This window comes from Polistes dominula, unplaced genomic scaffold, assembly GCF_049000335.1.
Source record: "Polistes dominula isolate Pdom_NZ unplaced genomic scaffold, Pdom_raw_medaka contig_26, whole genome shotgun sequence".
Classification (NCBI taxonomy): Eukaryota; Metazoa; Arthropoda; class Insecta; order Hymenoptera; family Vespidae; genus Polistes; species Polistes dominula.
This window is the reverse complement of record NW_028300939.1, coordinates 242,948-258,535: the sequence shown is the minus strand read 5'-3', so window position 1 is coordinate 258,535 and position 15,588 is coordinate 242,948. Positions and strand designations below refer to the sequence as shown.

Below are 15,588 nucleotides of genomic sequence, written 5' to 3'. Positions count from 1 at the left end.
ACTACTATACTTTGTTATTTTTCTAGAAATTTTTCGGCCCACAATTTGGACATTTAAATTGAAAAATATTCTTATTTCAAAATATACACACACGTAATGCTTTCGAAGTTTGCGTATTAACCGCCAGATGTAGCCACAGATACCAAAAAACAGAATACTGCACTTGATCACGTGATCTAATACTTTTTTAGATCGTATGTTCACCGCTAGATGTAGCCACAAATACCAAAAAAAAAAAAAAAAAAAAGAACAACATACGAGACGTGATCACGTGGTCGACCACCTATTTCTTGGCGCGTCAATTCAAATATATTCTTATTTTAAATAGCCCGGTTAATGCTTTCGTAATTTTATGTCCACTGCTAGATGTAGCCACAGTTACCGAAAAAAGCATAAGGCATCGTCATCTATATATTTCTTGAATTTGATTAACCATATAATAGTAGAAATTATAAAATAACTTAAATTATATTTATTACTTATTATTAAAATTATGGCTTGTAGTAATACAAAGGAAAATACTAAAGAATATAATAATTTTTTAGCAGCTTATCAAGAATTAAAATTTTCTAAATCAGATGAAGATCCATTTAAAATTTTGAACGTTGAACGTCGTTGCCTTGGTATGAAATATTTAGCAGCAAAAAGATCGTAAGTATATATTCTTTAAATATATATATCTCTCTGTTCTTTATTTCTTAATTTATCACATTACTTGAACAATTAGTAAATTACAGAGGTTTTGAGGATGTTGCGATGTGTCTTTTAGAAAAAGGCCTAAAAGAATGTCAACATCAAATAGAAAAGAGCGGGGATTATTGGAATTCAATTGAAGAAAACATTGTTGAAAGTGTTAATGATCCTTCACAATGGAAATCAGGATTAAACGATGTACAAACAGCAATTGATTTGATAGAATGTTTACCATGTCAAGATGAAAATACTTTAGCATGCAAAGAAAAGATAATTAATGATGGATATATTAAAGATATTGTTGATATGTGGAAGACACAAGATACAAGAAAAAGAAAATGTAGTATCCAAAGACGTCCTCCTCAATTTGAAACAATTAAAGCAAATGATAATAAAATTGCTCTTGTCAATAAAAGTTCCACATGTAATCAAAGCAAACCCATAGAAGTAAGTTATACAAATGATTTATACAAATATTAATACAAATTTATTGAAATATAATTTTTGTTTTGTTTGTTGTTTTATTAGTGTAATAAGAAGGAATTAGCAGGTTTAAAAAATGGGCTTTCTTTATTCAAAACTGCCAGAGATGAATTGAATATTCAACAAAATTCAAAGAATAGGCAGCCAGCACAAAAGAAGACATTAGGTGGTAAATCTTCAGTTAAATCTCCATTTGTGTGTCCTTTTAAACGTGAGGAAAATAAAGTAATGCAGTATCAAAATAATAAAATAGAAAATGAAAGTGATTCAGCAGATGTAGAAGATGAAAGGTTGAAAAACATTGATCCGAAGTTGATAGAGTTAATAAAAAATGAAATCATGGATTTACGAACATCAGTTTCTTGGGATGACATAGCAGGACTTGAATATGCTAAGAAAATGATTCAAGAAGTCATTGTATTTCCTATGTTGAGGCCTGACATTTTCACCGGTCTACGTAGGCCACCAAGAGGAATTTTATTATTTGGACCACCTGGTACAGGAAAAACATTGATTGGAAGGTGTATCGCAGTGCAAAGTAAATCAACATTTTTTTCTATATCTGCGAGCTCCTTGACCTCCAAGTGGATAGGGGAAGGAGAAAAAATGGTTAGAGCATTATTTGCTGTTGCTAGAGTTAATCAACCTTCAGTTGTTTTTATAGATGAAATAGACTCTTTGCTTTCTCAAAGATCAGAGACCGAGCATGAGAGTTCGAGAAGACTTAAAACTGAATTTTTAGTACAACTGGATGGAGCAGCAACTTCAGAAGATGATCGCATTTTAATCGTAGGTGCAACTAATAGACCACAAGAATTAGATGAAGCAGCGCGTCGTCGTCTTGTTAAAAGGCTCTATATTCCATTACCAGAGTTGCAAGCACGAAAACAAATTATACGCAATTTATTATCATCGGTAAAACACAATGTAACAGAAGAAGATATTACTGATGTTGCTCAACAAGCAGACGGTTATTCAGGTGCCGATATGAAAACTTTATGTACGGAAGCTAGTATGGGACCAATCAGATGTATTCCGTATAATTTGTTACAAGAAATACCGTCTGATGAGATAGCACCAGTAACACTTCAGGATTTTCAAGAAGCTCTACAAAATGTTCGTCCTAGTGTTTCTCAATCAGATTTAGCTATTTATGTTAATTGGGATCGCACATATGGTACTGGTTCTTTACAGAACGGTAAGACATAATAACAAAAGATACACAAATTTTTTAACTTGTACACAAAATTTATAATCTGATTTTATTTTGTAATAAAAATAATTATACAATTACAAATCATTTCAATGAATTGAATTGAAAATATCGTAAAAGTTGATTTAATTATGTTAAATAAGTTTGAAGCTACTTCGTCGAGAAAAAAGAAAGAAAACAAAATATAATAGTTTCGTTTTTCTTTTCATGTTCGACATACTTTATCGCGAACGTTCAGTTAACATTGCAAGGATTCCACGAAAAGAGTCATCGAGAGGAGAAACCCTCTACCATACGTAGAAGTGATCGTAAAACGTTAATGGGTCGGCCACACGATTTTACGATGTTTCATAGAAGATGTAAAAAAGCTTATGGATAAATCTTGAATGTTCGCGGGACTTGAGAGCTGTACGACTTAAAACGAACAGTATCATCATTATCATCATCATCATCATCATTCGATTTATTCCTTCGTTTGCGTGAAATTTATATTTGATTAATGGTAAAGTTCTTTCCCACACACACACACACACACAACCAATCTTTTAGTCTGTCGATCATCGATATTAATGACTTTGTTTTAACAAAAATCATAGCTTTCTCAGGTTAAAGGCAAATAACGGAGTTTAGTTTTTCAATATAAGAAGGAAGAAGAGTCTCGGAGAACATCTGGCAGATATCGATAATCTGCGAGTATTTGAAAAAGATCTTTTCCCTCACTCTTCCATTCCTTTTCTATGATTTATTTCAAATTAACAGTAGACTTTTACTTTTAATAATCCTCCAGTATATTTCATTAATCTTATCAACGTTTTAATACTTGGCATAAAATCAGAAATTAACATAAAATTAGAAATCTTATCAACATGATATATATGTAATATTTGTAACTTAACTGCGTGTTATTTAATATACATTTTCTTTATTTACAGATGAAGCAGTAGACTCTCCGAATGTTTATAAGGATAATAAAAAGAAATTTTATATCTACTTCGTAAAAAAGATTTGTTTATATTACATTATATTTTTTATTTATATATATTTAAAACGTTGAATGCCACGGTGGTCACCGGTCATCTCCCCGCAGTAAGATAAAAATGCGCGTTGCACATGATAATAAACTTTAACTTATTTGTTGTAAATAATATTTCAACATAATATGTAACGCATATTAATAAATTTGTGTTAATGCTACGAACGGGGAATATAAAATTAGCGTTGCATTCAACGTGTTAAATACATGGGTATTTCATCATTTATATTTTTCCATCGTTGTTAACTTTACAGTAGCTCCTAATTACATTTCTAATTGTTGTTTAAAGATCAATTGTAAAGCTTAGTTGTGAATGGCATTTATGATCTAATAACAACGTACTAAGAATCGTCTAGGGGAGTCCGTATAAAACATTATCGTTAGAGAAGGATGTGGCAATGGATCGATTTCAAAGATGATCGTTATTAAATTCTCATCGAGAATAGTATGAGTTTAGAGATGAGTTTGTTCGCTGCAGGTAGTAAGTAAATATACGAGTATATACTTCCTGCGGTGCACTATCTTTTCTTCTTTTTCTTCAACTAGTTCTAGCATCGTCGAGGAGGCACATTTTAAATCGTAGGCGGTACAGAAGTGCTGATAAGACCGATACGCCGACGTAAAGCGACCGTAAATGGCCCGTAAAAGTATGAATGAAGCGTTCTTGGTTAAATGATAGCAACCATCACGCTTCTGTAACATAGCTTTCTAAAAAGAGCTTCGACTTTTATGGTAGAAATAAGAAGAGAAATTTATTGAGTATTAACGTAATTATTAAGAGAGCGAGAGAGAGAGAGATGTATGCATTATATTATATTTAGGTACTTGGAAAAATCGTAAATTTTACATGATTTTTAAACTATTTTAAAAAGATATATTATTATTTCTTCGTAAATAAATCTTTTTATTTGCTATTTATCTGATTAGGATTATTCAACTTTTTCAATAATCTAAAAAAATAAGAATAAAATTATTCGATTCAGTATATATCGTCTATTTAATCTATTTATATATGATTTTCTTAGAAATTCTCATCATGGTTGAACATCATACGCGTTGCAATTTAAACGAAGAATAATTTTCAAGGATGTAAAAGAGTAGTGTTACTAAAAGGATACAGGAAGTAAAAGGTAAGGTCGTTTCCACGAAAGAAATAAGGCTTTTGCTTTTAACGAGTCTCCCATCCGAGAATTTCTATTACAATCGTCAATCTTATAATCGTCTTGGTGCTTGCTTCCATAACTCTGTAATTCGATGATCGTTTAATCACCGAGCGATATCCTCAGCGTTTCTCTTGGGTGAGAGTGAGAGCGTTTACGATCCTACGAGTACAGGGAATAATCGTCGTTGGAATACCGGTATTCGACATGGCACGCGTGTTAAAACGACATCGAGTTTAATATTTCAAGTATAAATACGTTCACATGTTCGATCGAGTGTGAAAAAGAAAGAGAAAAATAAAGGAATAAAATAATAAATAAAGAAAATATAACCAACTTGAATTCTATATTAGAAACCATCACGCGTGATACATATTAGTTTTTTCTTTTTTTTTTTTACATAGGATAATAATAAATTGAAAAAGTTTTCTTATTTTATACATAATGTATATAATAAGTATACACATAAACATAAACTTATATATTTTCTAGTTTGTCTCTTATTTTCGAACACGAGTCCAAACGTAGATCAGAATTGCGAGAGAAGAAGAAGAAAAAGAAGAAGAAAAAGAAGAAGAAAAGAATACCTCAGGTAAAAATGATTTCTTCGACGTACTAGAGATTTACGGTATGTCACGCGAAAGGTCTTCGGTCAAATTGTTTCACATTGATTTTCAGGTCGAAGATGAGAGAAAGAGAAAGAAAGAAAGAAAGAAAGAAAAAAAGAAAGAAAGAGAGAGAGAGGCGTCTGTACCGCTTCGTCTGCCCACACGCGACGTCTCTGAGAAGGCATTGTGGTTTCCAGGCACTTATTTATGTGCAGCTCGACGTTTCCGCCCCTTCCGCCTATAGTTTAGGGCCGTTGACTTGAACGAAAGCGTCCAAGTGGAAGGAAGGCATCGTGCCATCGTCGTCGTCTTCGTCGTCGTCTTCGTCGTCATCTTCGACGTTTCCCGTTGTCACTTTGTCGCAACACCGACGACGACCTTTTCTTTCATCGTTTCTCGCGACAGGTGTAATTACACGGATGAGATGAGATGAGACGAGACGAGACGAGACGATACGACTAACTCTCACTTCTATGTCTTCTAATGGAAATTCATTTTTCGTCCTTCGAAACGTCTAGCGCAAATTAATCGGAGAAGGAAATAAATCGCTGTTACAACGTTCGACCACTTTCTCGGAGAATGACTATTTCGTCGTGTTTAATAACTGTCGAGTCGTGTGTTTATGTTTGTCTTAACTGGTAAATGAAAATGTATTTACAAAAGGGAAGGATTGAATTGGAAGGAAAGTAGTTTTTGTATAGCTTTATTTTTCTTCCTTTATATCTGACACAAAATTTTTTCAACAATGAGCGATATATTATACATTGTTTGTTCGTTAGATTATTATAAGAACTTTTATATATCGAGATATAACGGGGAATCGTAAGAGTTTAATATATCGGATTAAAAAATAAAAAAAAGGAAAAAAGAAACAAAGGAAAAAGTTGCGTGAAAATAACTACGCCCGTTGACCCGAAACACATTCTCTCTCTCTTTCTCTTTCTTTATATAATATAAGAAAGATTTTTGCTCTTGGCGCGTACACAACGCGTATGCAAAATAAGCGACGACGGGCTCATAACGTATGTATCTCGCTTTCTATCGGAGCTCGCGAAACCATATTAGTGCATCCTGCATTGCGCAAACTGTACGGCCAGCTGCAATCCCGGCTCCATATTAGCCTTCTCGTCCACCACTACTTTCGCGGCTTGGCTTATTGATTGGGTTATAATCGACGAAAAATACGGAGTCGATGGCCCATTACACGAGCTTCTCCGTTCGATCGTCTTTCGATTCTTCGCCATTTCATCGTCACCCTCATCTTCGTTTAGTTGTTCCGCTTACAGTCGTACGCGGATGCATTTTACGTCCGCCTATGTATTTTATATTAAGTTCTATTTCTTTTTATTATTTTATTATTATTATATTATTTCATCCCCTTCCATATCTTATAGATTCGAAACCGTTCGTTCAACTGCTAACAACAACAACGCAACACGAGCTTCAGGATCGCGAACGACTTCCACGAAACGATTATTTACCAGGAAGGAAGGACCTTTTGTGAACGACTAAGCGACTCAAGACGATCGAGGAGGATATCGTCGTCGATCAACGACCGTGCGAACGCCAGTGCGAGGGTTATTTGTAATTGTTAGGATCGCATTGTAACGAGAGCCTGAGTTATTGGACGTCGTTGGGCATATCGTATCCTTATTGAATCTCCTGTCACGTTACCGCGACGTATATATACTTTATATTGTACCGTTAGATATCACGTAGAGTCAATCCTTTCTCTCTCTAACTTTTTCTCTTTTTTCTTCTTTTTGTTTTTCTTTTTTTATCAAGAGAAAAGGATCAACGCGGATCCTAGTTTCGAATATGTATACCTACAGTTTAGTCTCTATTTTGCTTTCTTATTTTCAATATTTCGTTTCTAAAGCTAATTCAGTTATAAATTTTTAATATTTTTATATATATATATATGTATAAATTTTTCTTTTTTTCTAGGTCGTTAGTTTCGTTCAAAAAGTTATGCGTGTCAAGGTATTATAGATTTAGTCCTTTCTACCTGCAAATAGGTCGAAGTTATCCGATTTCGCAGTTACGAAAGAGCCCATTGAGTTAGTATTTGCCGCTCGTTTAATTCCACTCGCAGACCAAGAACGTAATACGACGAATAAGCAAGGACGAATTTGATCGGCGAGGTTGATATCGTGTCACGGTCAATGCAGCCGGATGTTTCTAATGACATTTTTTTTTGCTTTTTATTTTCTTGATTTAATTTAATGTTTTTTTTTTTCAGATTATATAATGCGGTTTATTCAAAAAAAATATAACTAAAGAAAAGTCATTTTTATGATAAAAATAGATAACTAGGCTGAGGAAAAAATTTCATTGGCGTGGAGAAAGATAGATAAATAAAGAAAGAGAAAGAGAAAAGACAAACAACGCTCTATGTTACTGCGAGCTCACGATCCGGCAGTACAATAAATTTCTTCGAAGTATCGGCTGGTCTCGAGTGTGTCGCACCTTCGACTTGGCTCGCACGTCGTCGAATTAATTTCCACGCGTTTGCGGAGTCGGCACAGAGAAGAAGAAGAAGAATAAAAAACAAAAATAAAAAAGAAGAAGAAGAGGGTGATTCGAGCGTTTTCTTTCTCACTTGAAAGAGTATGGAAAGAAAACGAGAAAGAAATAGAAAAGAATGAGAGAGAGATAGAGATAGAAGTTGAAGGTAAGAAGGGCTACAGGAGAGTAGAAATTAATTGGACGCGGCTTTAACTTTACGATTGTCACTATTATGCTGCCACAACGACGACGACGACGACGACGACGACGACGACGACGACGACGACGACGACGACGACGAAGACGACGATGGCAACGATAGTAATGGCGAATAAGAGGAAAGAGTAAGAAACTTATAAGAAGAAGAAGAAGAAGAAGAAGAAGATAAGAAGAAGAAGAAGAAGAAAAAGAAAAGAAAGAGAGTAAAGGTTGCACGCGGCGTGCCGCTCTCTCGTACAAGATAGTTAACGATTAATACGATTGCTCGCGTTTACCGCCGCGTGTTTCACACGCCAACCGGCTAGACGACACTAATTACGCTATCAAGTAACGCGAGGGAGCGTATACACCGTCAACGATAATTGTACTAACTGGCCGCTTCAATTGGGACGAATTATTTTCTCGCGGCCACGCGCTTTTTCCTTTATCTCCATCTCTCTTTATCTTTATATTTATCTTTTTTACTTTTTTATTATTCTTTCTTTTTTGCAACACACGATATATGACAGGGGTGTGTGGTTTCCCTTTTCTCGCTAAGCGGATCCAGTGTCTACGACCTCTTATCATCCTCCTGCATCTGCTTTCATTTTAAAGAAATAAATAAAGAGAAAGAGAGATATCGCAACGTTTGGTCGTTAACGATCACGATTTTCCATTTCTAAATTATAAGAATCTTTTGCTTTTTTCTCTTTTGTATATTATTATTTTGATTTCATTTCGAAGTGCGATGTGTACACGACGGGCGGTCGCCCCGACGTTCAACATTCCTTAGTTTCAAAGTATCCTAAGTGGATTATAAGATTGGCCTAAATATTATAACTGCTATATACTTTACGAATTATTGATTCACATTTTTCAATAAGTAAATAATAATACATTTAATTATATAGTACGGTGTGTAACACGTTGGAGATATTTTTTTCTCAGTTAATTTCTCGTTTGAAATAGAAAATTTGTAATAATCTTTAATCGGTACGTAACGACGTTGAAAAGCGGTAAAGAAGAATTCAAACATCGATCGTATCTTTATTTTTGTATAAATTTTTTGCCTTTTTTTCTTCTTTTGCTTGGCAAACCACGATCTCGTTCCCACGATCGAAGAAGACTCAACAAACTCTCTTTTTGTCCCCTCGTATCGTTGCTATTCTCGTGGTGTTAAAGGGTTACACGTCCGGGAGATACACATACACGCACATAAATATATATATGCATACAAGTGTAGGGATTCTTTAGATAGGATGTAAAAAACGCGTCGATTTTGGGGCCTGAACTTAATACTTAAATCCCTATTATTATTAAAATTATTTAGAGAGTTCTCTGCGGGAGTGTCATGGTGCGTTAGCCCTTTACATATTCTCTACAGATCTACAAATATATATATACATATGCATATATTCAATGTTATATTTATTATGGACTTTTAAATATATATATTTCATACATAGTGAAAAAAATTATGTGTGTGCCTTCAGAAATGCCATTATACATATATTAAAAAATGAAACAATTTCAGGAATTCAAATAGAAAAAGATCCCAAAGGTTTGTTGTTAAATCCAACGATGATCACCTGTAACAAAAAGAAAACTATATTAATTATAGAATCAAGTGAGATACAATAGCCTGACATATGAATCGTCCAATTCGCAGATGCACTTTTCAAATTGAATTCTCTATTTATTTTTATCAAATTTCTATTTGAAGTTACAATAAAATTGAATTTAAACGCGTGATTTTACATTTACGAAAAATAAAAAAAATAAAAAAGTAAAAGTAGAAATATTTAGTTAGCAAAAAAATAAATATGTTTCTATATAGAAAAGAAAAAATTACAAATTTAATAATTCAATTGCGATCAAAGTGAAAAATCTTAAAGAAAAAAAAAAGGTAGATTACTTTAATATTAAAAAGACGATAATTAGGTTTAAAAATGTAATAAAAAGGGAGTTTAAGTATTTTGACTCGAACTACCTAAACACATATGCATCTTTTTGACGATATAGACACATATTTAGTGTCCCAAGGAGATGGAATGGTCCATCATCTCCAATTACAACTAGAAATTAATGACGAGCAAAAAAGTAAAACAATAAAATATAAAATATGACTAGAGAGCCATTCTCTAAAGGTTCGAACTTGCTGTTGAACCTTTGAAAATAACTCAATAGCCTGTAGTTGCCCTCTTGAGCCACAATTAAGTGGGGGCCTCTTCGGCATTAAGCCTCTTCTTTCTTCATTCCATGAAAACTGCATTTGGACATTTCCTACGTGCGAGCAAGATAAGATCTTTCATACTATTTTTGCAAATAAACTTTTATTTTGTTATGATTCTAATTCTCAATTATATTAAGAAATTAATTTACATTTCGCGTACACTTTTCTAGCTCGTGGACCATCAATGAACTTGAAGTTCATTGACCATACACGAGAACATTTAATCGAATGTCCAAGCAGATAATAATTTCCCTCGATGACCTAATAACACTTCGCACTTTTAACATAGAGTAATAAGATCGAATTGAAATAGAAAATGCAATAAATGTAATGCATTATCTTGCAATACTTTGTTATATTTAATTATATCAAATAATTATAGCTGTAAGACGAAATCGCGATAGTGCGTAGTGCTAATCCTGAAATACTTAAAACTAAGTATCAAATGCATCAAAGAATTTGCGAATTTGATTCGACTCTATTTCGTTCGAAATAAAATCGAAGTAGAAATAAATTTTTCAAATGGTTGCAAATACCTTTGAATCATGATACATAATAAAGATCACAGAATAGTTACAAAATAAATTAACAAATCAAACATAATATAGAATGAGATGATCAAATTTTGTAACAATTCTGTATAAACCAGGAGGCGGAATTTCCACTCCGGAGTGGAAGCAAGAAGTCTAATGCCTTTCCTGGATCCTACCTACTTAAAATTAAAGTTTTCACATTCATTCAAAGAAGTATGCTACCTGCCTGCCTATTACCCATATTTTTACCCATTTTAAGAAAAACCATACATACCCACCCACTCACTCCACGGTTCTCACACATACCACCAGGGTGCAAAAGCCTAAACTAGAGAGCATGCCCCGGGGCACCTCCGACACCCTAGTTCAACCACGTTTTCTAAACTTATATGCTAATGGGTATACGTACGTATTTTGCTGTAATCGACTGCCAAGGCTAATGATTATTGCATAAAAAACTAAAGCAAAAATACAAGTATACACTAGTATATATGTATGCATACTAGTAATATACAAGTATATCAAAGTTTCCACAAATAAATGCAGTAACTCTACTATGCAAACGAGATTATCAAACAAATTAGAAATATTTAATATAAATATAAGAATACACAAAAACGTGATATGAGGAAGTAGTGCTTTGAGTATTTAATAATGTATTAAATGAATAAAAAATATCGCGAAACGATGTACAATACACACTACCTAATACGCACACACAGGTGTAAAGTACATCGTGCAATCACTAGCACAATAACAGCCGCCAATAGGGGAAAAAACTAAAACTAAACCCACGCTAACTGTTTCTCACCCATACGTGTAACACCTGGGCACACACATAGATGAGAACGCAGAAAGTATGGGGGGAGAAACGGGAGATTAGTATATTAGAAGCTGAAAATCCTGATCTAAAAAATATGATTAAGACATAAACACATAAATACATTTGTATAAAAATTCATCTAAGCGACTAAGGACTCTACAAGTCATTTGGTGAATAATGACTTAAACAAGCGAATGAAAAAAAAAAGTTACCCCATATGAAACAATTATAGCTTCGAGGTAAGGTTGTATTAAAAGACTCTACAATAATGATGGATATTTTTTGCAAACCTCGGACGACTCCTTTCATTAAGTTGGCTGTTCTAATGAAAGAACTGGGCTTTGAGCCACCACTTAACTGCCAAAGTCTATCCGTCGCGAATAAGTTTGTCTTCTTGCTCACTTATTTAAAATATCAAAGTATTGATATATCAAAATTAATTTCGATTAGATAAACTATGTACGAAGCAATGCATGTAAGACATTTATTACATGCTTTTATAAACGTTATAAAAAAGAGAGTGCATTTATTAATTGCATTATGAATTAAATGAATTTAACCGATGAGACAAGAAAACCTATCCTGAACTAATAATAAAACATACAATAAAATATACAATTTTCATGAGTAACTCCTAAAAAGGAATTACTCATGTGCTCGTCAATAATTTATTTAAATAATTACAACCAGTAACTCGTGCCGATTTGGACCTTTCATCCTCGGCATGATTGAGCACTGGAGGGACTTTAAATAAAAACTCACGGTTTAAGAAGTTCTGCGATGGCTCCAAAACACTCCTACTTCGCAGCAAGTATTGTAGTCTGACCATGGAAGACGATATTCGATTTGCCATTGAAGAAGATCCATCGAAGATCCATCAAAGAATTCATCCAACATCTTTCAAAGGAAGAGAATCCATGGTTATATCTGTAAAATAAAATAAAACAATACGATAAGTTATCTAGAATATTATCCAAAATCATATAAAATAAAATAGAATAAAATGTAAATAAAAATGAATACTTACAATGCATTCCAAGGAGATGCAGCTCTATTGCACCATGGTGATGCACCTCGCGTGAATCTAAAAACGCGGTATGAACGAAAATAAGAAACTATAGATGAGTTTCTTATCGCGAAACCGAAATTTTATTACACGACGAACAACACTGACTCTAATTCGCGTTTGATTTTAATTTATTACTCGCCCGATCACTGATTCTAAACTGCACTAATTCAAAGACTGCATTGCACGCAGTTTGATAATACCACCATAAACACTGCACATATTGCTTCGCGCACTATTGCAATCTGAAACTGAAATAAAAAACAATACTATTAATATCATTACTATTACAGATAATCATTAAAATTTTTAAGGAATTATTTAATACAAAAATATACTCACTTTAAATCTTTATTGATGAATGCACAATGGGTCTCCTATCCTTAGGATAATGATGACAATGCACAAATAATGACTATAAAACATATATAATAATAAATGCAATTAATTCAATTAACACTAGATTTATAGACTGAACAAATTTGATTCATTTCAAACTTTTTTGTTACATATATATAAAATAGAAATATTTTAAATTAATTGTAATTTGAGAAAATTTAAATTTATTTAACTTTACAGTAGAATATTTTTTTAAATTTTATGGTAATTTTAATTGCTGTAATGAAATATACATAAATATTAATTCCTCTTCTCTACCCACTTTTTCATTTAAACAATGTTTGTAAATTTTTAAAAAAATAATGAACAAAACAATAGTGAACAAATCTAGTGTTAAACGAATTTCTAAATGAATTTAATTAATAAAATGTGAATACCATTCCAACGATGATCTGAAACACAAATAAAAACAAAATAATATAAATCGTTGTTATATAAAAATTATTATAATTATTGAGAAAATGTTTAATATAAAAATTGACTTACGTTTTTTCTTCATTGATGAATGCACGATGGGTCTCCTACCCTTTGGATGACGATGAACACACGTTTAAACTTAATAAAAGAAACTTGCGAGTTTCTTAACCGAGCAAACGAAACTTTAACATGCGACGATCAACACTGAATCTACTTGTCGACTTTTTTATATTTTATTTTAACACGATGCAACACACGAGAACCTCATTGCCTACGCGCTCGATTGCAATGATTTTCTGAAACATAACAAGAAAAAGAACAATTAATATCATTGTTGTAATAAAAATCAATTGAAATTATCATAGAAATGTTTGATAGTAAAATATACTTACTTTTAGTCTTCGTTGATGACTGCAGGATGGGTATCCTACCCTTAGGATGACGATGTATAAAATAAAATTAAATAAAAAGTCTGAAAAGCTGAAACATACTAAAGACTATATTACAATATTTCCTGTAAATCATTTCTGAAGGCAGGGCACACATTAAAACCATTGAATATTTTTGATTAAATATTCTATGGTAAATACAAAGTATAAAAATTTTGTATCAAAGTATACCAAAAATGTAATGTTAGTATAAATATTAATTAAAAATCTTTAAAGTTGTCTAAATAAAACAGTAATTGTATCAGCAAACTCAATAAAGAGTAACCTAAAAAATAAACCAGTTTTAATACCATTCTATGCAATGAAAAACTTTTTAAACTATTAAAATCAAAACGATAACGTTAGAAATAAAATTATTAAATAATTTAATACGCCTTATTTTCGTTGATGTTGTCTCGTCGAAAGATAGAAGACTGTTTACGTTTTGTCGTCGGAAATTCGACGAAGAAAATTCCTCGAGAAATTCCTGGAAATAAAAATACACATTTATAATAACCTATATGTCGAGTGTATTGTTTTCTTATTCTTCCTCTCTCTCTCTCTCTCTCACTCCTTCTCTCTCACTCTTTCTGTAGTATTTCTATATGCTTATATGCTTATATTTAAAAGAAATAATGCTCACCTCGCCATATATGGAGAAGATAAAAAATCTTGCCACAAGGTTAAAAGATTAGTGAATTCGTGTTATAACTCTTCCCATGTTAAGAAAGCTAAAAGAAAGTAAAATATGAAAACACATAAAAATTATGCATGTAGTATGCATTTGATATATAACATTCGTTATATATCATTTAATATATAACAGGAAGGTGTACATTAAAATATTAATTGAAACAATTACCTGAAATTAACGGGATAACCAAATCCGCTGCAACAATTATATAGATGACTGATTAAAAAGTTCGAAAGATTCGCCATATTGATGCGCATAAAACAGGCGCATAAGACTGGCGCGAAAATACTGCATGCGCGAAAATGATGCGCAGTAGATTTTCTTTCTACCTATAATAAAAACAAATTTCGAATGATTAAAAATACGATATAGAAGCATAAAAATTGTCAAAATATACTCAAAAAATCAAAATTGATCCTTATATCCTTTACATATTATAATAGAAAGGTGTTAACCTTACAAAATATCTATTAATTACCTGATCTTAACGGGACGATGACACTCCGATGTGTTCTCCACGAAAGACGCCATGAAACTGAAGAATTCGGACGAAAGCTTGGCTGTGATTGGCTAATTCATTTTTTTGAACAAGAAAAGGGTCATCACTGCTTCTTACACGGACAGAATCTGACCTTCCTCATGACCACGCTGGTCAAACTACATATGATAATTTATTTATTAAATAAATTAAAAATCATTTCTATTTTTCTAATAAATGTACACAATACTTAAAAATATTCTAAAAATAATGAATAGAATAAAGACAATGTAGACATTAAGAGATCTTTGTCGTTTTGCACAAAAGAACATAATCGTATAGAAGAGAATTGTCGATAGAAAAATGTCTAATATGAAATGTAGCATATGAAAGAATAAATTCGCAAAATCTGTATCGATAAAGAATCCTCACAATTGAAATACTTTCACAGATGCATAATTGTTTTAAAAATATTCATAATAACGTTTATACACGATTCACACACGAAGGTTATTCCACATGCTTTTCTATGCTATAAGATACTACATTCTCTTTATCTTATTCATTATTTTTAGAATAATTATGAATAATGTGTACATTTTATTTGTAATCGAAAAAAGA

At 32.4% G+C, this 15,588-nt stretch overlaps 1 protein-coding gene and 1 long non-coding RNA gene across 9 annotated transcripts; one reads left to right on the top strand and one right to left on the bottom strand.

The window, feature by feature from the left end:
• The first annotated feature begins 384 nt into the window (after positions 1-384).
• On the top strand, positions 385-11,623 carry LOC107073393 (fidgetin-like protein 1). Of its 8 annotated transcripts, XR_016176298.1 has the most exons (7): positions 390-651; positions 738-1,140; positions 1,222-2,374; positions 3,322-4,243; positions 4,448-4,552; positions 5,075-5,174; positions 5,261-11,623. XR_016176298.1 is itself a non-coding variant. In XM_089171625.1 (5 exons), the coding sequence occupies exons 1-5, from the start codon at positions 494-496 to the stop codon at positions 3,441-3,443; spliced, it is 1,710 nt and encodes a 569-aa protein (XP_089027751.1). In that variant the 5' UTR covers positions 385-493; the 3' UTR covers positions 3,444-4,336. The 8 variants fall into 8 exon arrangements, 4 of the variants coding, with proteins under 4 accessions (XP_089027751.1, XP_089027749.1, XP_089027750.1 ...); XR_016176299.1 differs by lacking the exons at positions 5,075-5,174; positions 5,261-11,623 and adding an exon at positions 4,709-4,753; XM_089171625.1 differs by lacking the exons at positions 4,448-4,552; positions 5,075-5,174; positions 5,261-11,623 and having other exon boundaries at positions 385-651; positions 1,222-1,714; positions 1,841-2,374; positions 3,322-4,336.
• Positions 9,569-14,243, bottom strand: LOC149032837 (uncharacterized). Its single transcript, XR_016176302.1, has 2 exons — positions 13,760-14,243; positions 9,569-13,663 (listed from the first exon to the last, which is right to left on the bottom strand). It is a non-coding gene; the product is annotated as an uncharacterized LOC149032837 (long non-coding RNA).
• Between the last annotated feature and the right edge of the window lie 1,345 nt (positions 14,244-15,588).